Here is a 24292-nt window from a genome sequence, read left to right as displayed (position 1 = left end):
AAAAGTCTCATGTCTGATGGCAATGAATGCCCACAAACCAAAAGTCTTCAGCATGGGCAAAGTTTTTAATGCCCATGCAAAGTGAAAGATTGTATAGTCAGATGAAATTTCATAAATTTCAGGATGCATTAACTGCATCAGTTCGGAGACGCTCTATAAATAGACCACTCCGCATGTTTGTAAGTTACAAGAAAATAAGAAGAAGAAAGAAAACTAGAGAAAAATATCAGTAACATCATCTATTCCCCTGCTTTTTATTTGTTATCTGCCTGTGCTATAATTTTAGTGTGGCATTTTACATCTACCTTGCACCTACCACTTAAAAGGTTATCTCTCAAACTTTAATCCTTATATAACACGTTATCAGCACGAGTCTCTATATATAATTATTCTCTCATCTCTCTTCGCCGAACGAACGAAAGAAAGAAGAAAAAAATGTTTCCTTTAAGGTTTTTACTGTTCATCTTCTTCCTCTGCCTCAACTACGCCATGTACCCTCGCGACGAATTGTTTGCTCCGTGCCTGCTCTTAGTCCTCCAACTAACGGTTACATACATCTTTGATTACTTGTTTGGTGTAGAAATTGATTACTAACCCAGTATTTATTTATGTTAATTCTACTGCAATCCAAGATGGTGCGGTACAATCGCCCATCTTGAACTGCAAATTTATTCTTACTGCGATCCAAGACGGTGCGGTATCATCGCCTATCTTGGACTGCAGATTTAATTTTACTGCAAATTTTTAGGTGGAGCGGTATAATCGCACACCCTACCCTGCATATTCGAATTTACCTGCTGTTTAATTTCATTGCAATTTTATGTGGTGCGGTATAATCGCCCATGCTGCTCTGCATATTTAATTTTCCTGTTACTTGAGTGGTGCGGAATAATCACCCATTCTATATTACATTATTTCAATGAGAATGGTGCGGTACGATCGCCCTCCTCATTCACCCTGAAAATCTCGAGCCAGAAGTTTCGAGTACTTATCATTTTGGCCTGAAGATCAAAATGAAAAATTTGTAAGAACCAGAAGTTCTAACATCATATTCCTCCAGGAATACATATTATTGCAAGTTCTTACACATCTCATTTTCTTTCAGAAAAGAAAATGGCGAACTTGGCGAAGCTTGAATTTGCTGCCCTGGATATTACTGGGAAGAATTACCTGACCTGGGTACTGGATACCAAGATCCATCTAGAAGCAGGGAATCTTGGAGATACCATCAGGGAAGAGAGCAACTCATCCTCTCAAGATCGGGCAAAGGCCATGATTTTCATTCGCCGCCATCTTGATGAGGCGTTAAAGAGCGAGTACTTAACGGTTGAAGATCCGTTAGCTCTCTGGAATGCCTTGAGAAACAGATACAATCACCAGACAACGGTGATTCTTCCAAGGGCCCGCTATGAGTGGACTCATCTGAGGATTCAAGACTTCAAGTCAGTGGCAGAATACAATTCTGCATTGTTCAGAATTACCTCTCAGATGAAGCTCTGTGGGGATATTATTACTGAGGAGTATATGCTGGAAAAGACTCTCAGCACATTTAATGCCTCCAACGTGCTCCTCCAGCAGCAGTATAGAGCGCGAGGCTACACTGAGTACAACCAGCTGATATCTGTGCTCTTAGTAACTGAACAGAATGATGAGCTCCTGATGAAAAACCATCATTCCCGACCTACTGGATCTGCACCATTCCCAGAAGTGAATGCTGCTTCCCTCGAAGTGAACGCCACATCCTCTGGTGGTGATAATCATAAACGAGGACGTGGCCACAAGCGAGGTCGATGGAATAGGAAAGGCAAGAACCATGGAGTTCAGTTTCACAACCAGGTTCCGAGGCATAATTCAGGCCCGAGCTTAAAAAATGCGAATCGCCACAAAGGCAAAGCTCATATGAACAATGCTCCTAGAAACTCTGAAGGAGCCTGCCATAGGTGTGGTGGCAATGGGCATTGGGCGTGTACTTGTCGTACCCCAAAACATCTAGTGGATCTGTATCAAGCCTCCCTCAAGGAGAAGGGTGTCGAGACCAACTTTCTCGACCATGCTAGACCAATGGATATACCTGATCCAGTGTTCAACTTATCAGGGCAGTTGAACACAACTCATCTAGATGTTTCAGACTATATTGTGGAAAGGGGAAATGAAGTATATCGGTCCGATTGAATCATTAATGTACTTTTATTATGCTGAACTTGTAGTATTTTCAGATTCAATAAAAGTGGCATGTAAATTTCTTGTTATAACTTGCTTTTAACTCTGATTCTCTTACTCAGATAGCATGGATAAAAATTGTGGTTATTCTCAAAACATGAGAAATGGCGGAGATATTTGTTTTGCAGACAGTGCAACCACACATACAATACTTCGTGATCGAAAGTATTTCTCAAGCTTAAGACTTACAAGAGTAGGGGTAACAACAATATCAGGACCTTCAGATGTAATTCAAGGTTCAGGGCAAGCCCAGATTATGTTACCAAATGGAACAATATTGTCCATACATAATGCATTGTATGCTACTCGATCTACTCGAAATTTGTTGAGTTTCAAAGACATACGTCTAAATGGATACCACATTGAAACAAAAAGTGCAGAAAATGTGGAGTATCTATGCATTACCTCCAATGATACCCAGAAGCGTATATTGGAGAAGTTGCGTGGTATGTCGAGTGGATTGTATTATACATACATAAGGACAATTGAATCACATACTGTCATGAACCAGAAGTTCATTGATTCAAAGGTTTACATGCTTTGGCATGACCGTCTGGGTCATCCAGGATCTACCATGATGCGTAGGATCATTACCAACTCTAATGGACATCCATTAGTGAGCAGACATATTGCTGCCTCAAATGATAACCCTTGCAAAGCTTGTTCTCAAGGGAAGTTGGTAATTAGACCATCACAACTAAAGGTTGATGCTGAATCCCCATCATTTCTGCAAAGAATTCAAGGGGATATTTGTGGGCCTATTCAACCATCATGTGGACCATTTCGATATTTTATGGTTTTGGTTGATGCATCTACCCGATGGTCACATGTTTGTCTCTTGTCTACTCGGAATGTAGCCTTTGCGAGACTTCTTGCTCAGATAATTAAGTTACGAGCACAGTTCTCAGATTATCCCATTAAGTCAATCCGACTTGATAATGCTGGTGAATTTACGTCTCAAACCTTTGATGATTATTGCATGACATTGGGCATTGATGTTGAACACCCTGTTCCTCATGTCCATACTCAAAATGGTTTAGCAGAAGCATTGATCAAGCGGCTTCAGTTAATAGCTCGCACTCTGCTTATGAAAACCAAATTGCCAGTCTCTGCGTGGGGACATGCCATCTTACATGCTGCATCATTGGTTCGATTGAGACCTATAGCCAACCATCAATACTCTTCAGTACAACTCGTGTTTGGACATCAGCCAAACATTTCCCATTTACGAGTTTTTGGTTGTGCTGTTTATGTGCCTATTGCACCGCCACAACGTACTAAGATGGGACCTCAGCGTAGACTGGGAATTTACGTGGGTTTTGATTCACCATCTATCATTAGATATTTGGAACCCTTAACAGGTGATATGTTTACAGCTCGTTTTGCTGATTGTCACTTTGATGAGACAATTTTCCCGTCGTTAGGGGGAGAAAAGACCGTTCCAGAAGAACGGAAAGAGCTGACATGGGTTGTTCCCACCTTGTCTCATTTTGATCCTCGCAGCATTCAATGTGAAAATGAAGTGAGAAAGATCGTTCATCTTCAAAGCATTGCCAATCAAATGCCAGATGCATTTAATGATGCTATGAAAGTGACAAAATCACATATACCAGCTGCAAATGCACCTGCAAGAATTGATGTCCCTGTTGGAAAAAATAAAGTAGCAGCGAATGATTCATCTGGTGCACGCCTGAAGCGTGGTAGACCCCCAGGTTCAAAAGATTCAGCTCCTCGAAAGAGAAAGTCAAGGGCACAATTGAATCCAAATGAAGTCATTCAGGAAGAGAAAATGAATGATACATCCACAATTCATAATTTTGGACTTCCAGAAAAAGAAAATGTCCTTGATGAGACATCTGTCCCTGAAGAGACAGAAGTACATGAAAGCAAAGAGATCTCCATAAATTATGCATGTACAAATGAATTGTGGGATCGGAATGAAATAATCATTGATGATATGTTTGCATTTGCAGTAGCCACTGAAATCATCTTAAGTGATGATATTGAGCCCCGCTCTGTTGATGAATGCAAACAGAGACAGGATTGGGTGATAGGAGCATATTCATGCGACTTAAATGGCTTGTTCTTGTGCATTTACGTTATGTTTCTTTAGTTATTTTAGTCCTTTATGCTTCTTTTGTGTGTTTTCAGGTTCTAAGGGCAAGGTATGCAAAAGGATGCCTTTTGGAGCCTTTTGGAGCAAATTAGAGATTGGAATGGATATCATATGCTTGGAGCCAAGAGGATGGACGAAATTAAAGACTTGAAGTAGGAAAGTTAAATCCTAAAAGACCTCATGTTTAAGCATCATTGAAGACTCCTACGCATTTTAGAACACAAAAACAACATTCTTTGCAACCTTAGGACATTGTCGTGTGTTTCCTTGTGTCCCCCTTCCTTGCCATGCAAGGAAGGGCTTTGTTCCCTATTTTAAACACTTAAAGCATTCACTTATCATATAATTCACTTATCACTCACCACATATCATTCATTTATCACTTAACATATCATTCATTTATCACTTATCACTTCCACTCATTTATCACTTATCAAACCATTCACTTATCACTTCCATTCACTTATCACTTATCACTTCCATTCACTTATCACTCACCACATATCATTCATTTATCACTTAACATATCATTCACTTATCACTTATCATACTCATAATCTTCTACACATTTCAACCATTTAAACATATGCATTCACACACATGCACATCATTCATTCTTCTTACTAGCCGTGCATCCCCTTAGCCATTTCCAACCACATTCTTCCACTTCCCACTTCATCATTACACCACCTAATCCACATGCACTCCCATCCATTTCATCATTGCATTCATCACCAAAGAACCAACAACAAAGCCGTGCATTACTCATCAATTCCAGCCACATTCCACATGTTTTCACAACCTAATTCACATGCACATTCAGCCACCTTTCTCCCAAAAACAGTGCACATGCATTCATTATTCATTCACTTTGCATTCCCTTTGCAATTACACCCCACATGTCCATTTAATCATTCAACCACATTCCCATTAACCACAAAACAAATCACACAACACACCAACACACATGCATCCTGAAATTCTTTGCCGTGCAATCACATGCATTTCCCTTGACATTTTCAGCCATCACACTTCATCATTACACCACCATTCACTCTTTAACCCACACACACTTCACACAAACAACATTCACATGGATTCACATGCATTTCCAACACAAAACACACTCAAAACCGTGGCCAACTTTGCATTTCAGCATTCCCATTTGCATTTTCAGATTTCCACCCACTAACCTAGTCATCAACACATGCATTCACTTCATCATTGCAGCCACCATTCACCCTAATTGTCAATCACATACTTTCCCATTGTATAATACATCCACATGCATCTTTAACCAACAAACATTGCAGCCACAAACACTCAAACACAATCAATGTCGTGGGGTACATTACAATTCCAGAAATTCCAGCTTTCCAACCTAGCCACATTCACATGCATTCACTCATAATCATTCACCAAACTTGCAGCCACATTTCCACCTATTCCAAGCTGTCATGTTCCCTCTCATTTACCTATAAATAAGCATGCAACCTAGCCACAATGGATTCATCTCATTTCATACACTTCACACAACACAAACACAACCCTTGTGCCGCAAATCCCCTTCCATTTCTGTGCAGTTTTTCTCCTCCATTGCAGCCACTATCCAACCACTTCCCATCCCTCCAAAACACTTCACATAATCCCCAAAGCTCACTTAGACCTTGTGCTACAACAACGAGGAAGAAAAGAGTGCCTAAACGTTCATACAATTCAAGTTTGAGTTGTTGGAATTTTTAGGTGTTTCTTTGATTTCAAAGTTTAAATTTAATTCTCTTTGTTTTGTACGTATGAGAATGGAAGAGAAGAGTGCCTAAACGTTCATACAATTCAAGTTTGAGTTGTTGGAATGTTTAGGGGTTTCTTTGATTTCAAAGTTATGAGGAACTAAACCCCCTTTAGCTAGGGGGTGATTCGAAACTATGTTTATATTTGCAATATGAATTGATTACTTTTGGTTGGTATTTCATAAGTTGTGGATTCAATTCGTTTAACTGTTTGATTGATAAATTATTTATGTATGTTCATTAAGATTGCAAGCTTAATTTTCATGCATGAATATGACGCTAGAATATAAGTGAGTTTCACCTAATCGTTATGAACTTATATTCACAAGTAGTGGAGGTTGCTTATAAACAATCGCGTTAAACGAATTCTTGGCATAAGTTTCATGCGTATTCCATAGTAACGAATGCCTCGTCGATGTTTATGATTTCCGTTGAACTTAATGATCTTTGTTGAATGTCTCTATCATGCGTATTCCATAGTTAGGGACTTTGATTAAGAATAATTTGGTTGTAATGCGTATTCCATTCAATCCAATGAATCTAGGGAAATCTGAAAGTTAATTTAAGCGAACCTAATTAACTTGGAGCATTGAGTTTCATAATTTATCGAAAGACCAACCGAAAATCAATCTTGTATTGCAAGTGTAACATGTGTGGAGAAGAACCCCTTGGCTATTCCATCATCCATATTTTCATCACATTCATATTTACGTTTATTCGTTTTACAATTTGCTTAGTTTATTAACTTGTTTTGTTATTTCAATTTTCGTCAAATCAAACTTCCCCCCCCCTTATTTTGTTAAGTCTTAATCATTTGATTTGTCTTATTTTATGTTTTTAAAGTATTTGGAGTCTTTTGAACTTGTTTTGAGTCTTTTAAGTTTGTCTTAGTGTTTTAAAAGTTAGTTTTATTTATTTAAGTCAAGTGTTTAGCATCCCTAGTTAATCCCCGGTTAGAACGATCCCTACTTACATCATTACTACAATTGTCACAAATAGGGTTTAATCTGTATGCGTATAATGCTCGCATCAAATTTTGGCGCCGTTGCCGGGGATTAGCAAAGTTGCTAATCCCTTGTCTTTATTTTTATATTTTGTTTTTCGTGCATTCTTATTTCAGATTCTTAGTTTGTTTGTTTCCTTGTTTTTTAGGTACTGTGTATGACTCGTAGCTCTCGTCCTATTATAGAGAACATCTCCGACTTTGACGGTGATTTTGAACGCACTTTGAGGAGAACGAGGAGTCAACAAGAGCCACCACAACCGCCACCACAACCTGGGCTTGAAGAAGACGAAGTAGGTGAAGAAGAAAAGCCCACGGATCAAATTTTTGAAGAAGAACAAGCCATGGCAGCAGATAATAGAACCATCAAGGAGCTTTCGGCCTCGGGTTTGGCCAATGCAGACCCTCTTTGCATTCAATACCCCGCGGCTGCCCAAGGCAAGACCGATGAATTTGAACTCAAATCCATTTTGTTACACCATATTCCGAAGTTCCATGGCTTGTCTATGGAAGACCCCAACAAACACTTGAAGGAGTTCGAGGTGGTTTGTTCGAGCATGACCCCCGTCAATGTGGATGGGAGTATATTGAAGATGAAGGCCTTTCCATTTTCACTTATGGACAAGGCCAAAGATTGGCTCTACGAACTAGCCCCGGGAACTGTGACTTCGTGGGAGAGTATGAAGTGTGCTTTCTTGGAGAAATTCTTCCCTACTTCGAGAGTGATTCTCCTACGGAAGAAAATTAGTGGTATTCAACAGAATCATGGTGAGACATTCCCGGCTTATTATGAGCGCTTCAAGGGCCTTGTAGCTTCATGTCCTCAACATCAAATGAAGGAGGAACTTCTCCTTCAATATTTCTATGAGGGCCTCCTTCCTATCGAACGTCAAATGCTTGATGCATCAGCGGGAGGAGCATTGGTGGACAAAACACCAAGGGATGCCAAGATTCTCATAGCCAACCGAGCGCTCAACGCCCAACAATATGAAGGAGTGGGCCAAAGGGAAGCCCCACGGCAACAAAGTGTAAATGAGGTGAGTGCTATTTCTGAAATTCAATCACAACTTGCTAATCTTACTTCTCTTGTTTCTCAGGTTGTAATTGGTCCAAAAGCACAAGAACACCAAGTTTGTGGCGTGTGCTCAATTCAAGGGCATCCATCGGACAAGTGCCCTCAACTAATCGAGAATGGTGGATGGGAATCTGCCAATGCCATGGGCTATGGGAATCAAAACCAACCAAGGAACGATCCATATTCTAACACATATAATCCAGGTTGGAGAGACCATCCAAACTTCAAATGGAGGGAGCCACAACAAGCTGCCCAACAAGGAGGATTTAGGCCAAACCCCCCTGGTTTTTATTCCAAGCCGTATGCACCCCAACAATCCCAACAACCTTCGGCATCATCTCATTCAGGTACGTCTTTGGAAAGTAATCAAGCTATGCAATTACTAACCTCTATTTCGCAGGGGTTGCAAAATCAAAACAACCGGATAGAAAATAACGAGAAGGAGATGATGGATATGAAGAAACAAATAGGGCAGATTTCTGAGTTCCTTGGACAGATTAGAGAGCAAGGAAAGCTTCCTAGCTCAACCACAGTCAATCCAAAGGGAGGATTCGAATCCGCCAAGGCCATCACCCTAAGGGGTGGAAAAGAAGTTGGGACTGAGCCAAACAATCCCAAATCTGCCCAGAAAGTAGATGAAGAGACGACACAACCTGAGGCAGATCACCCTAACTCGGCCAAATCAGGTAATTTAAGTTCAAATTCATGTACTTCACGTCCTAATCTGCCCAATGTACCTTTTCCTCGCAGGTTCATGCAAGAAAAAAAGGAAGAAAGCGAGAAGGACATTCTTGAAACATTCCGGAAGGTGCAAGTGAACATACCGCTTCTCGATGCAATCAAACAGGTTCCAAAGTATGCTAAATTCCTCAAGGACCTATGCAATACAAGGAGAAGAAGGGCAAACAAAGAGGTAGTGAAGGTAAGCGAGAATGTGTCCGCTGTTTTGCAACGTAAACTGCCTACCAAGTGCAAAGACCCCGGTAGTTTCACAATTCCTTGTGTGATTGGACATAATCGTTTTGAACATGCCATGCTAGATTTAGGTGCATCCATTAATGTCATGCCTTATTCTATTTATGCATCTATGAATTTGGGTGAATTAAAACAAGATGGTGTAATTATACAATTGGCCGATCGTTCTAACGCGTATCCAAAAGGAGTTTTGGAAGATGTGCTTGTGCAGGTGAACCATTTAATTTTTCCAGCTGATTTCTACGTCCTAGACATGGAGGATTCAGCCCATTCTACATCTTTGCCGATTCTCCTTGGTAGGCCATTCATGAAGACGGCCCGAACGAAGATTGATGTATACAAAGGCACCTTGACAATGGAATTCGATGGGGAAGTGATTGATTTTAATATTTCTGAAACTATGAGATATCCCGTTGATGACCATTCTTGTTTTTCCATTGATGTTATCGATTCTTTGGCGCAGGTATACCTTGAAGAATTGAACGAGGACGCCCTGGAAACAACCATCACTAAGGCCATAGAGCGCAAAAATGAAGGATTTGGGCCAATGCAAGGCCACGGCAAGGAGGAGGAATTCTTTGCAATGGGTTCTAGTGAAGAAATAATTGAGGTTGTGGCAGCCCTTGAGTCATTGCCACAACAATATGGTAAGGTTCCACTCTCACTTTCAAATTCAGTTTCCACTAAGATGCTACCTTCTGTTGTTCAGGCACCATCGCTTGAACTTAAGCCGTTGCCGGACCATTTGAAGTATGTGTTTTTGGGAGAAGGCAAAACATTGCCCGTCATCATTTCATCAAGTCTCACGGCAATGGAGGAAGAGAAGCTTATGAGGGTGCTGCGAGAGCACAAAACGGCCATAGGGTGGACTTTGGCCGACATTAAAGGAATAAGCCCTACCACATGCATGCACCGTATACTTCTTGAGGAGGGGACTAAGCCATCCCGAGAGGCTCAACGCCGTCTCAACCCTCCGATGATGGAAGTGGTGAAGAAGGAAATAATCAAGCTTTTGGATTGCGGAGTGATCTACCCTATCTCTGATAGCCGTTGGGTCTCTCCAGTTCAAGTCGTTCCCAAGAAGTCCGGAGTAACTGTTATCAAGAATGATGAGAATGAGCTCGTACCTACACGCATTCAGACTGGATGGCGAGTATGTATCGATTACCGGAAGCTAAATGCCATGACTAGGAAAGATCACTTTCCTTTGCCATTCATCGACCAGATGCTCGAAAGGTTAGCCGGTCATGCTTTTTACTGTTTTCTTGATGGATACTCTGGATATAACCAAATTGTGATAGCCCCGGATGATCAAGAGAAGACCACATTCACATGTCCCTTTGGAACATTTGCTTATCGTCGCATGCCATTTGGCTTATGCAACGCACCGGCCACTTTCCAAAGGTGTATGGTAAGTATATTTTCCGATTTTGTTGAAAAGATCATTGAGGTTTTCATGGATGATTTCAGTGTATTTGGGAGTTCATTTGATAATTGCTTGGATAATCTGACCTTAATTTTGAAACGATGTGTTGAAACTAACCTTGTCTTGAATTGGGAGAAATGTCACTTTATGGTGAAACAAGGTATAGTTTTAGGACATATTGTTTCAGAAAAAGGAATTGAAGTAGATAAATCAAAAATAGACCTTGTACGTCACTTACCCTCTCCTACTTCGGTTAGAGAGGTACGTTCGTTTCTTGGCCATGCAGGGTTCTATAGGCGTTTTATCAAGGACTTCTCCAAGATGTCCAACCCTCTTTGCCGATTGCTTCAAAAAGATGTGCCATTCAAGTTTGATGAAGAGTGTAATTCGGCATTTAACCAACTCAAGGAGAAGCTAGTCTCGGCCCCCATTATTGTACCTCCAGATTGGAGCCTTCCGTTCGAGCTCATGTGCGATGCATCCGACTATGCATTAGGAGCTGTTCTAGGACAAAGAAGAGACAAGCGGCCGCATGTCATATACTATGCCTCTCGGACTCTCAATGATGCCCAATTGAATTACTCCACGACGGAAAAAGAACTTCTAGCTGTGGTTTTTGCTTTAGATAAATTCCGTTCATATTTAATTGGTACTAAAGTAATCGTTTATTCTGATCATGCAGCTTTGAGGTACTTGCTCATGAAAAAGGAAGCAAAGCCGAGGCTTATCCGTTGGATTCTTCTTCTTCAAGAATTTGATATTGAAATCCGGGATAAGAAAGGAAGCGAGAATGTAGTGGCTGACCATTTAAGCCGAATGATCCACGAGGAGCATGAACATGCCGTACCTATCCCTGAAACTTTTCCCGATGAGCAGCTGCTTTCCATTGAGGTAAGTGAACCATGGTATGCAGATTTAGTGAATTACTTGGTGGCTAAACAAATTCCAAATGAACTAAACAAGCACCAACGTGATAAGCTTAAAAATGATGCACGTTTCTATGTTTGGGATGACCCTTATTTGTGGAAGTATTGCTTAGATCAAATTGTACGTAGATGTGTGCATGATTCTGAATTTCACTCAATTCTAAGCTTTTGTCACACATATGCATGTGGTGGTCATTTTGGCACACAACGCACTGCCCTCAAGGTTTTAGAGTGTGGTTTTTATTGGCCGTCTATATTTAGGGATGCTAGAACCTTTTGTATGTCTTGTGATCGTTGCCAACGAATGGGTAACATAGGTACCAAGGACCAAATGCCGCAAACCCCTGTCTTTAATGTTGAAATTTTTGATGTTTGGGGCATTGATTTCATGGGCCCTTTCCCTCCATCTTATGGTTTCACTTATATCTTGCTAGCCGTTGATTATGTTTCTAAATGGGTGGAAGCAAAAGCCACCCGTACTAACGATTCTAAGGTGGTTGCAGATTTCGTGAAAACTAACATTTTTGCTAGGTTTGGAATGCCGAGAGTAATCATAAGTGATGGAGGGTCTCACTTTTGCAATCGGACCATTGAGGCGTTGCTAAGAAAGTACCATGTCAACCATAAGGTCTCCACACCTTACCATCCTCAAACAAATGGCCAAGCCGAGGTGTCTAACCGAGAAATCAAACAAATTTTGGAGAAGACCGTTGGACCAACAAGGAGGGATTGGAGCTTACGTTTAGATGATGCACTATGGGCATATCGTACGGCATACAAAACACCCATTGGGATGTCACCTTTTCGGCTCGTCTATGGTAAGCCATGTCATTTGCCCGTAGAGTTAGAGCACAAGGCACATTGGGCCGTGAAGACTTTCAACATGGACATAGATGCAGCGGGAGTTCATAGGAAGCTCCAATTGAATGAACTTGAGGAGATTCGGAATGAAGCCTATGAGAATGCCCGGATGTACAAGGCCAAGACCAAAGCATTCCATGATAAAATGATTCGAACCAAGACCTTCACAGTTGGGCAGAAAGTGTTACTTTTCAACTCTCGCCTACGTTTGTTTCCTGGTAAGTTGCGTTCTAAATGGATTGGCCCGTTTGTTGTTACTAATATTTTCCCTCATGGTGCAGTGCAAATCAAAAGTTCAAAGACGCAGCAAGAATTCAAAGTGAATGGGCATCGATTGAAGCCCTATTACGAGATGTTTGAGGAGCATGTCGTGGAGGAGGTACCCCTCCATGCCGTGGAACCTAGTCAAGCTTAAACGGAGGTACCGTCCGGCTGCAAGACGTAAAAGAAAGCGCTTCGTGGGAGGCAACCCATGCATCCGAATAGAGAAGAACTTGGAAACCCCTTTAAGAGACTTATTTTTATTCCTTTCTTTTTCTTTACTGCCTTTACTTTGCTTTCTTTCTCGTATTTGTTTATTTGCTTGCTCTGTTGTGACTTTCTGCTTAAAACATTGAGGACAAAGTTTGATTTAAGTGTGGGGGGGTAAACAATTTGTATTTGCATGAATTTCGTGGGATTTATTCACCTTTCACTTAGAATGTTGTTTCTTGCTGTTTTAAGCATTTTTAGAGTGTTTTAGTCTTGGTATAAAACTCCGAAAATTTAAAAAAAAAAAAAAAAAAAAAAGATCTTTTGAAAAAACCCAAAAATATGTGTTTTTAGAGTAATTTGAGTCATTTTGTTGCTATTTCGTTTCTGCCTTGTTAGGTTGTTTAGTTGTTATTGTTTGTTTGTTTATTAATTGTGTGAGTTTATGATTGTAACATTGAGAAAATGTTTGATTTATTGATAGGCACTGCTAAACAAAGAAAGATGGTGCTTCACAAAGGTTGTTTGCTTGAGGCCCCACTACGTGGCTTTACTCTTGAAGCGGAAGGCGTAGGAACAGAAGGCATCGGAGCGGAAGGCGTAGGAACAGAAGGCATCGGAGCGGAAGGCGTAGGAACAGAAGGCATCGGAGCGGGAGGCATCGAAGATAGAGCATTCCAGGCCTCAATACTTGGCCAAGCGCTGGATGAGCCAGGAAAAAGGTGCCTCTGGAGGAAAGACGAGAACCTTTGACGGTCACTGTGAATCCGACCTTCAGACTCTTGCAGCTCATCAAGCTTCCTCTTCATGCCCGTCGAATAGTTGTTTGCAAGCACGTGCAAACTTCTATTCTCATACTTCAGCTGCTGGATCTCCTGCTTGAGACTTTCCACCTCTGCCATCAATGATTCCACCTGACGGGAGCGGGCAAGCAGGCGTTGGCCCATGTTGGACACAGAACTCGCACACTGAACACTAAGTGCGAGGGACTCTTGAACGGCCAACTCATCGGACCGTCCTGACAGCAGCCTACTATCTTTCGGAGTGAGGAGGTTCCTAGCTACTATTGTAGCTGTTGTGGCGTCCTGCATCACGGAGTCTTCACCTGTGAGAGGACCGTTAGAAGAAAAGAAAGAAGGGCGCCATACGTTACCTTGACGCGGCGCGCCCGCATCACTGCTAAGGTTTAATTCCAAGCTAAGGTTCGATGAGTTTGCCATTTTTCAAAAGTGTTCAAGGGGTGGATGGAATTAATTCTCAAAGGGCCGGAGTCGATTTTTCAAGAATGGGATTTCTTCAGAGTGTATTTGTTGGGGTGATCGATAGCTCCATAAAAAGCCATGGCGACGCGTCCACCGATTCAGAGATCCGGATTTTCCTCCGCAAATTTCGACGACGCATTCGCGGCTTTTCAGAAAACGCGCTCAGCTTTGTCAAAAGATATCTGACAAAGCTGATAACACGTGGAGGCCATCATCTAAATTACACGTCTTTAGCCGACAAGCGCAAAGTTCGGCGACGCTTTCTCTGCTTTTCAGAAAACGCGTGCAGCTTTGTCAAAAGAGCCGCACCCGTGACTACTTTTGCCATGCAGAAATCGAAGAGCCGTTCGTTCAGAAATCGAAGAGACGTCTGTCGACAAAGGGTAAAAGAGCAGTACCACCACTTTCTATTCAGAAAATCCCTATATTTGTCGACCTTCATCTCTTATGGCAAGGCAGACTTGAAGAAAATGCTCACCAACTCTCTCTCACCTCTGAGGGCGCACTCCCAGCAAAGCCTTTTGAATTACTCAAAATTTTCTTCTTCCCCAAAGATGATACCAGACGCCTGGAGTAAAGATGACCCAGGAGGAAATGCATGTGCTGATTCATGCACCGCTTCTTCAAAAGCAAAGGTATCTCATATCATAAAGGTCAAAAGCAAAAGTATCTCATATCATGCTCTTTCCCTGTCTTTTTCTTTGTCCTTGTTCTTACTCGCATGGCAAAGTGAAAGAAGCAATCAGCCGGCACTTGGAGTCAGTCTTCCGATCTGGAGCCAACTGCCTGGAACCTATTCCTGATTGCTTACCTAGCGTTGCTCTCGAGTAGTCATCTTCAACGGTTGATACACTTCCGGAGAAGGGACCACTCCTGCAAAGATTGAACAAAGAAACAGATAAAGGGGGAAAGCTCAGACCTTCGGGGAAGACCAAAAGAACCATCATGCTGCCCAGTTCAAGAAGTAGCACAAAGGAAAATCAACGATGGGCAGAAACCAGTTCAAGAGTAAGCCTGTGGAATCACAAAGATCAAAGCCTCAATGCAATTACCAAGGAGAAGATGGAACTTACACTCCATAACCAGATTTGCGTCTCTAAACTCTTCTCTTTGTTAATTACATTCTGCCATGTTTAGTATGTTTAGTTGTTTAGTATGTTGAATTGCTTTTTGTGTGTTTACTTATGTTTTGTGTGAATCTATGCTTAAAACATTGAGGACAATGTTTGATTTAAGTGTGGGGGGGTAACTAAGTATATTTAATACAAATTCGTGGGATTTTATCACCCATTACTTCAAATGTTGTTTCTTGCTGTTTTAAGGTGTTTTTTTTTTTTTTTTTAAATTGTTTTAGAGTGTTTTAGTGTGTGTTGTTTTATAACTCCGAAAAACACATAAAAATTAAAAAAAAAAATGTTTTGAAAAGCCTAAAAAGAGTGTTTTGAGTCGTTTTTGTGTGGTAGGTCACCTTCCAACACAATGATAAGGATTTGGTTTCTAATTGCATGACTGTTAAAAAGAGTTATAAACATAGAGAAAAGTTTGATTTACTCTTGGTATTTGCTTGGTTATGGTTATAATGTATGACTTCACATGCAATCATAAAAGAAAAAAATTCGTTTTTGTAACATGCTTGAAGGAAGGAACTCAAACAAACACTACAACCCTGAGAGACTTGAGCCTATAACGTTCTTTGGAGAGTATAATCTGTGATTTCTTGTTTTCTAAAGTCGTTGCATGATCTCATTATTCTTTGCTTGGTTACTACTTAGAAGGCGTTTCATCATATAGTTCCAAATGCTAGAACTCACGCCTATTTCTTTCAAAGCATGTTATTGATTTGCATAACATATTTCAAGATGAAGTTGGTTGCCACCATAGCCAAATAGCCTCACTTCCCATATTTCGTATATGTTGTAAGTTGTACCCCCGTTGAGCCGTGTTAGCCCATGTTCTTTGTTAACCCACTTTTTCCTCACCTAGCCTAGTTTAGGACAATCCCCACCCTTGTTCTTAAAAGATAGTGAGCATGACTTAATTGAATTCCTTTTGAGTTACATTATGAAAGAAAATAAGTGTGGGGGAGAGAATGTTTAAGTGTTTATGTTTTGAGATTCAAAAGAAAAGAAAAAAAAAAAGAAAAAAAAAAAAAAAAAAAAAAAAAAAAAAAGAGAAAAGAATAAGTGATTGAAGAAAGGTTCCAAAACACCAATTCTGGGCGTAAATTGTCTAAATTCTCCCTTTTTGTTCAAAAGTTGAGTTTTCATTCAAAAGTGAATTCTAAGTTGATTCAAATGCTTTGCTCACTATTTCTTTAAGAACCTTTGTTTTCCATATCCCTTCTTTGTTATCCACATACCCCATACCCCAAGCCCCGTTACAACCCTTGACTTCTATCTTGAGTGTTGTGTATTTCAATTTGTGGAGTTTGAACTTGGTATGAGCTTATGGTGTCACTGGTTCTCGCGTCTAAGTAGTAGCATTCCATTCATGAGATCATATCTAAACATGCTTATTAACTCCAGAAATTGCGTTCTTTGTGATACTTATATGTGAGTGTTCGTTTTCATGTTACATCAATCTTCTCACATATGACTAGATTAGGGTGTGTAGTTAGAAATTCTGAGTGAAAATCGAGTGCATATCTTGTAAGGAATTGAGAAAATTCTCTAAGGCATGTTACTACATTCAAAACATGGTTTTAAATGCTTAATTGTGAACTAGTATATGGTGACTATGATTAAGAATGTACTTAAGTGTGAAGATGACTAAAATCTGTGAGAATGATGATTTTTAACATGTCATGTGCATTGGAAATCCCTAAGACGGTTGTTGGAAGGTTTAGGTTGTGTTTTACGTGTTTAGTGTCGTTTTGTTTATTTGTTTTTATTCTGTTTTGCTCGAGGACTAGCAAAAGCTAAGTGTGGGGGTATTTGATAGGAGCATATTCATGCGACTTAAATGGCTTGTTCTTGTGCATTTACGTTATGTTTCTTTAGTTATTTTAGTCCTTTATGCTTCTTTTGTGTGTTTTCAGGTTCTAAGGGCAAGGTATGCAAAAGGATGCCTTTTGGAGCCTTTTGGAGCAAATTAGAGATTGGAATGGATATCATATGCTTGGAGCCAAGAGGATGGACGAAATTAAAGACTTGAAGTAGGAAAGTTAAATCCTAAAAGACCTCATGTTTAAGCATCATTGAAGACTCCTACGCATTTTAGAACACAAAAACAACATTCTTTGCAACCTTAGGACATTGTCGTGTGTTTCCTTGTGTCCCCCTTCCTTGCCATGCAAGGAAGGGCTTTGTTCCCTATTTTAAACACTTAAAGCATTCACTTATCATATAATTCACTTATCACTCACCACATATCATTCATTTATCACTTAACATATCATTCATTTATCACTTATCACTTCCACTCATTTATCACTTATCAAACCATTCACTTATCACTTCCATTCACTTATCACTTATCACTTCCATTCACTTATCACTCACCACATATCATTCATTTATCACTTAACATATCATTCATTTATCACTTAACATATCATTCACTTATCACTTATCATACTCATAATCTTCTACACATTTCAACCATTTAAACATATGCATTCACACACATGCACATCATTCATTCTTCTTACTAGCCGTGCATCCCCTTAGCCATTTCCAACCACATTCTTCCACTTCCCACTTCATCATTACACCACCTAATCCACATGCACTCCCATCCATTTCATCATTGCATTCATCACCAAAGAACCAACAACAAAGCCGTGCATTACTCATCAATTCCAGCCACATTCCACATGTTTTCACAACCTAATTCACATGCACATTCAGCCACCTTTCTCCCAAAAACAGTGCACATGCATTCATTATTCATTCACTTTGCATTCCCTTTGCAATTACACCCCACATGTCCATTTAATCATTCAACCACATTCCCATTAACCACAAAACAAATCACACAACACACCAACACACATGCATCCTGAAATTCTTTGCCGTGCAATCACATGCATTTCCCTTGACATTTTCAGCCATCACACTTCATCATTACACCACCATTCACTCTTTAACCCACACACACTTCACACAAACAACATTCACATGCATTCACATGCATTTCCAACACAAAACACACTCAAAACCGTGGCCAACTTTGCATTTCAGCATTCCCATTTGCATTTTCAGATTTCCACCCACTAACCTAGTCATCAACACATGCATTCACTTCATCATTGCAGCCACCATTCACCCTAATTGTCAATCACATACTTTCCCATTGTATAATACATCCACATGCATCTTTAACCAACAAACATTGCAGCCACAAACACTCAAACACAATCAATGTCGTGGGGTACATTACAATTCCAGAAATTCCAGCTTTCCAACCTAGCCACATTCACATGCATTCACTCATAATCATTCACCAAACTTGCAGCCACATTTCCACCTATTCCAAGCTGTCATGTTCCCTCTCATTTACCTATAAATAAGCATGCAACCTAGCCACAATGGATTCATCTCATTTCATACACTTCACACAACACAAACACAACCCTTGTGCCGCAAATCCCCTTCCATTTCTGTGCAGTTTTTCTCCTCCATTGCAGCCACTATCCAACCACTTCCCATCCCTCCAAAACACTTCACATAATCCCCAAAGCTCACTTAGACCTTGTGCTACAACAACGAGGAAGAAAAGAGTGCCTAAACGTTCATACAATTCAAGTTTGAGTTGTTGGAATTTTTAGGTGTTTCTTTGATTTCAAAGTTTAAATTTAATTCTCTTTGTTTTGTACGTATGAGAATGGAAGAGAAGAGTGCCTAAACGTTCATACAATTCAAGTTTGAGTTGTTGGAATGTTTAGGGGTTTCTTTGATTTCAAAGTTATGAGGAACTAAACCCCCTTTAGCTAGGGGGTGATTCGAAACTATGTTTATATTTGCAATATGAATTGATTACTTTTGGTTGGTATTTCATAAGTTGTGGATTCAATTCGTTTAACTGTTTGATTGATAAATTATTTATGTATGTTCATTAAGATTGCAAGCTTAATTTTCATGCATGAATATGACGCTAGAATATAAGTGAGTTTCACCTAATCGTTATGAACTTATATTCACAAGTAGTGGAGGTTGCTTATAAACAATCGCGTTAAACGAATTCTTGGCATAAGTTTCATGCGTATTCCATAGTAACGAATGCCTCGTCGATGTTTATGATTTCCGTTGAACTTAATGATCTTTGTTGAATGTCTCTATCATGCGTATTCCATAGTTAGGGACTTTGATTAAGAATAATTTGGTTGTAATGCGTATTCCATTCAATCCAATGAATCTAGGGAAATCTGAAAGTTAATTTAAGCGAACCTAATTAACTTGGAGCATTGAGTTTCATAATTTATCGAAAGACCAACCGAAAATCAATCTTGTATTGCAAGTGTAACATGTGTGGAGAAGAACCCCTTGGCTATTCCATCATCCATATTTTCATCACATTCATATTTACGTTTATTCGTTTTACAATTTGCTTAGTTTATTAACTTGTTTTGTTATTTCAATTTTCGTCAAATCAAACTTCCCCCCCCTTATTTTGTTAAGTCTTAATCATTTGATTTGTCTTATTTTATGTTTTTAAAGTATTTGGAGTCTTTTGAACTTGTTTTGAGTCTTTTAAGTTTGTCTTAGTGTTTTAAAAGTTAGTTTTATTTATTTAAGTCAAGTGTTTAGCATCCCTAGTTAATCCCCGGTTAGAACGATCCCTACTTACATCATTACTACAATTGTCACAAATAGGGTTTAATCTGTATGCGTATAATGCTCGCATCATTGGGCTAAGTGGAAAGATGCAATCCAGGCAGAATTAAATTCCTTGGAAAAGCGGAATGTTTTTGGACCAGTAGTCCAAACCCCGCCTAGTGTAAACCCCGTGGGTTACAAATGGGTATTCACAAGGAAACACAATGCGAAAAACGAGATCGCAAGATACAAAGCACGACTCGTTGCACAAGGTTTTTCTCAAAGACCTGGAATTGATTATGAGGAGACATACTCTCCTGTAATAGACGCAATTACGTTCCGTTACTTAATAAGTTTAGTGGTTTCAGAAAGACTTGACATGCGACTTATGGATGTCATCACTGCGTATCTATATGGAGAATTAGATACTGACATCTATATGAAAGTCCCAGAAGGACTTAAGTTGCCTGAAACAAGTAATAAACCACGAGGTATGCTCTCGATCAAATTGAGGCGATCATTGTATGGTCTGAAGCAATCTGGACGAATGTGGTATAATCGTCTCAGTGAGTATTTGATCAAAGAAGGGTATATCAACAATGTTATTTGCCCTTGTGTGTTCATTAAGAAATCCAATTCTGGATTCGCTATAGTGGCAGTATATGTTGATGATATGAATCTAGTTGGGACTCCTGAAGAGCTCAATAAAACTGCTTAATATCTGAAAAGCGAATTTGAAATGAAAGACCTTGGAAAAACAAAATATTGTCTCGGCCTGCAGATCGAGCATTGTGCTAATGGAATTTTGGTCCACCAATCAGCTTACATTGAAAAAATTCTGAAGCGATTTGGTATGGACAAGGCTTATCCACTAAGCACGCCAATGGTCATTCGTTCTTTGGACATTAAGAAAGATCCATTTCGTCCAAAAGAAGATGATGAGCTGGTCCTTGGTCCAGAAGTACCATATCTGAGTGCAGTAGGTGCTTTGTTGTATTTAGCACAATGTACTAGACCAGATATAGCTTTTTCAGTTAATTTGTTAGCAAGGTATAGCTCTGCTCCAACAATTCGCCATTGAAAGGGTATCAAAGATGTATTGCGATACATTCGTGGGACAACAGACATGGGTCTCTTTTACTCAAAGAACTCCACAGATGACCAGGTCCTCGTTGGATATGCAGATGCTGGCTTCCTCTCTGATCCGCATAAAGCCCGCTCACAAACCGGATATGTGTTTAAGAATGGAGATACAGCAATCTCATGGCGCTCAACCAAGCAAACATTAGTTGCTACATCTTCAAATCATTCAGAAATACTTGCTTTACATGAAGTAAGTCGTGAATGTTCTTGGTTAAGATCAATGATCCATCATATCCGGAATTCATGTGGTCTAACTTCGAAGACAGACAATCCAACTGTCATCCATGAAGATAATGCAGCCTGTGTTGCCCAAATGAAGGAAGGATTCATTAAGGGCGATAAGACTAAACACATATCTCCAAAGTTTTTCAGTGCACATGAGCTTCAGAAGGCTAAAGTTATTGAAGTCAGACAAATCCGTTCAAATGAAAATCTGGCAGACTTGTTCACCAAATCTTTACCAAAGTGCACATTTCAGAAGTTAGTGCAAGGCATCGGATTACGTCGACTTACCAAACAGCTAAATTTGGAGAATGCGGAATCAGGGGGAGATACATATGAGGGGGAGTATCCATGATACATGCTTGTTGTACTCTTTTTCCTTCGATTAGGATTTTTCCCACTGGGTTTTTCCTATCAAGGTTGTAACGAGGCAACATAAGCATACTTGACACTATATCAACGATCCAGGAAAAGTTGTACTCTTTTTCCTTCGCTATGGTTTTTTCCCACTGGGTTTTTCCAAGCAAGGTTTTAACGAGGCAACTCATGTTGATATGTGGGCATCCAAGGGGGAGTGTTGAAAAGTCTCATGTCTGATGGCAATGAATGCCCACAAACCAAAAGTCTTCAGCATGGGCAAAGTTTTCAATGCCCATGCAAAGTGAAAGATTGTATAGTCAGACGAAATTTCATAAATTTCAGGATGCATTAACTGCATCAGTTTGGAGACGCTCTATAAATAGAGCACTCCGCATGTTTGTAAGTTACAAGAAAATAAGAAGAAGAAAGAAAACTAGAGAAAAATATCAGTAACATCATCTATTCCCCTGCTTTTTATTTGTTATCTACCTGTGCTATAATTTTAGTGTGGCATTTTACATCTACCTTGCACCTACCACTTAAAAGGTTATCTCTCGAACTTTAATCCTTATATAACAGATATCACGTTTCATGATTTCTTATTTTTTGCTTTTTCCTTTTTTTGAAGACGTAGGGTGGCAGTTGGCGACCTAACATATTTCAACTTCAGCTTCTTTTAAAGCCAAAATCAAGGACAAGTCAACAAAGTTTTGTTTACTCTTACCCGAGCATACGACCCTATTTTCTCAGTGATCGAAAACACTAAGAGCATCAATAGTATTGGACTGTAAGAGGCTGTGGCTGCTTTAAAAGGTTTCGAGCAAATATTAGATACGTGTATACAGAAGTGATTTAGAAGGCATTTGCCTCACTTTCTGTGACTCCAAAAGTTCAGACTAAGGGTATTGCTTAATCTAATTTTAGACAAAAGCTTGTTGCAAAGAGTCAGAAATATGCGTTTGTGGGATATGGGACATGTGATAAAGCCTATAGGTTGTTTGATTCGGTTAGAAAGAAGCTAATATTGTCAAGGGATGTCTTTTTTTTTTTTTTTTTTTTTTTTTCTCTTAGAATGTTGTATGGGACTGGAAAACAAATTCAAAGAAGCATGTGGTAGTGTAATATGTAGAAAAGGGTGCTAGAATTAGACCAAGAGTGACTAAAGTTAGTTGTGAATATGTGACACCTAGGCATTCCATACAAACAACACAAAGGAGAAGCTTAAGTCAACATATTGCTACACAGAAAAGCTGAATGATTTGTTGTACAAGGAGCAGAGGACAAGGTGTATAAGTTGCACAAGGCTGTCTATGGTTTGAAACAAGCACCAAAAGCATGGTATGCGGAAGTAGATTCCTATCTCTCACGGTGTGGTTTTTGAAAAGAGCCAGAGTGAAGCAAATCTCTACATCAAGACAAGGGGAGATGATGGACTTCTAATTGTGTCCATTTATGTGGATGACTTAAACTATACGTGGAACAATCTGGAGATGCTAGAAGAATTCAAAACAGATATGATGTTAAAATATGAGATGACAGACTTGGGCCTCCTACATCATTTCTTCAAATGAAAATACTTCAAACTAGTTCAAGCATCTTTATCCATCAAAAGAAGTATGCTTCTTCTTTCTTAAGTAAGTTTGGTTTAAAAGAGTGCAAGGTAGTAACAACACATTTGGTTGTGACAAACTTAGCAAGGATGATGGTAGTGGTCTTGCAGATGAAACATAGTATAGGTAGATTATGGAAGCTTGTTATACCTCACAGCAACAAGACTCGATATCATGTATGATGCAAGTCTGCTAGTAAGGTTTATACAGTGTCCTACAACCAAACATTATGGGACAGCCAAAAAGGTTTTGAGATACGTTCAAAGGACTTTGGATTACGGTCTGGAATATGTGAAAGGCCAAAGTGTAGTCCTCATTGGTTATTGTGACAATGATGGGAGTGGTTTAATGGATAATATGAAGAGCACTTCAGGGTATGCTTTCTCATTTGACAATGGTGTATTTTCTTGGGCCTCGATTTCAAAAGCTACTGCTATAGCAATATGGCTCAGGTTTATTTTGGAAGACTTTGGAGAATATTAAGCTGAAGAAACTCTATTGCAGTGTGATAACACTTCTACAATTGTCGTTACAAAGAATCCAGTGTTCCATCAGAACATGAAACACGTCGATTGCATGTACCATTTTATTAAAGATGCATTGCAAGATGGTATTATTGATATGGTTTACCGTCCAACAAGTGAGCAGGATGCATATATTTTTACGAAGGCATTACCAAAAGACCGGTTCAATTATCTTCGAGATATGCTTGGAATGAAATCAGTTCAAAATGTAAAGCGGAGTTTTGAAGTGATTTCATAGTGAAGAATTTAATAGGTAGTTTAGTCTGCTAAACCTTAGCTAAAATGGTGTAATCACTTCAGCTAATGATGCCAAGTACAAGAGTAATTTTGTATCCTGGTAGCTTAAGTTTCAGAGGACTTGATTGTGCCATGTCGTAGTTTTATGATAGTGATGAGATGAAGGGTTGAGATGAATTTGATGTATTTGGATAAGCTTATATGTTCTGGGCACGTATGAGAAATATATATCGAAGAACATTTTCTGCAATTTGTAATAAGCTCTCGAGCTCTTTCTTTTTCCAGGACATAAAAAATACTCATCTTCTTCCTTTT

At 39.6% G+C, this 24292-nt stretch overlaps 1 protein-coding gene across 1 annotated transcript; it reads left to right on the top strand.

Moving 5' to 3' along the window:
- The first annotated feature begins 994 nt into the window (after positions 1-994).
- Positions 995-2252, top strand: LOC137714321 (uncharacterized). Its single transcript, XM_068453560.2, has one exon. The coding sequence runs from the start codon at positions 1114-1116 to the stop codon at positions 2170-2172; it is 1059 nt and encodes a 352-aa protein (XP_068309661.2). The 5' UTR covers positions 995-1113; the 3' UTR covers positions 2173-2252.
- Positions 2253-24292: the final 22040 nt, after the last annotated feature.

The sequence above is a fragment of the Pyrus communis genome, chromosome 9, assembly GCF_041283825.1.
Source record: "Pyrus communis isolate YQ-2024b chromosome 9, ASM4128382v1, whole genome shotgun sequence".
In the NCBI taxonomy this organism is placed as follows: Eukaryota; Viridiplantae; Streptophyta; class Magnoliopsida; order Rosales; family Rosaceae; genus Pyrus; species Pyrus communis.
Note: the sequence above shows the minus strand (reverse complement) of the source record. Positions and strands in the feature narration are given on the sequence as shown.

What these genes read in the sequence shown, in the direction of transcription:
- LOC137714321 (XM_068453560.2), top strand. Translation starts at nt 1,114, where the DNA reads ATGGCGAACTTGGCGAAGCTTGAATTTGCTGCCCTGGATATTACTGGG.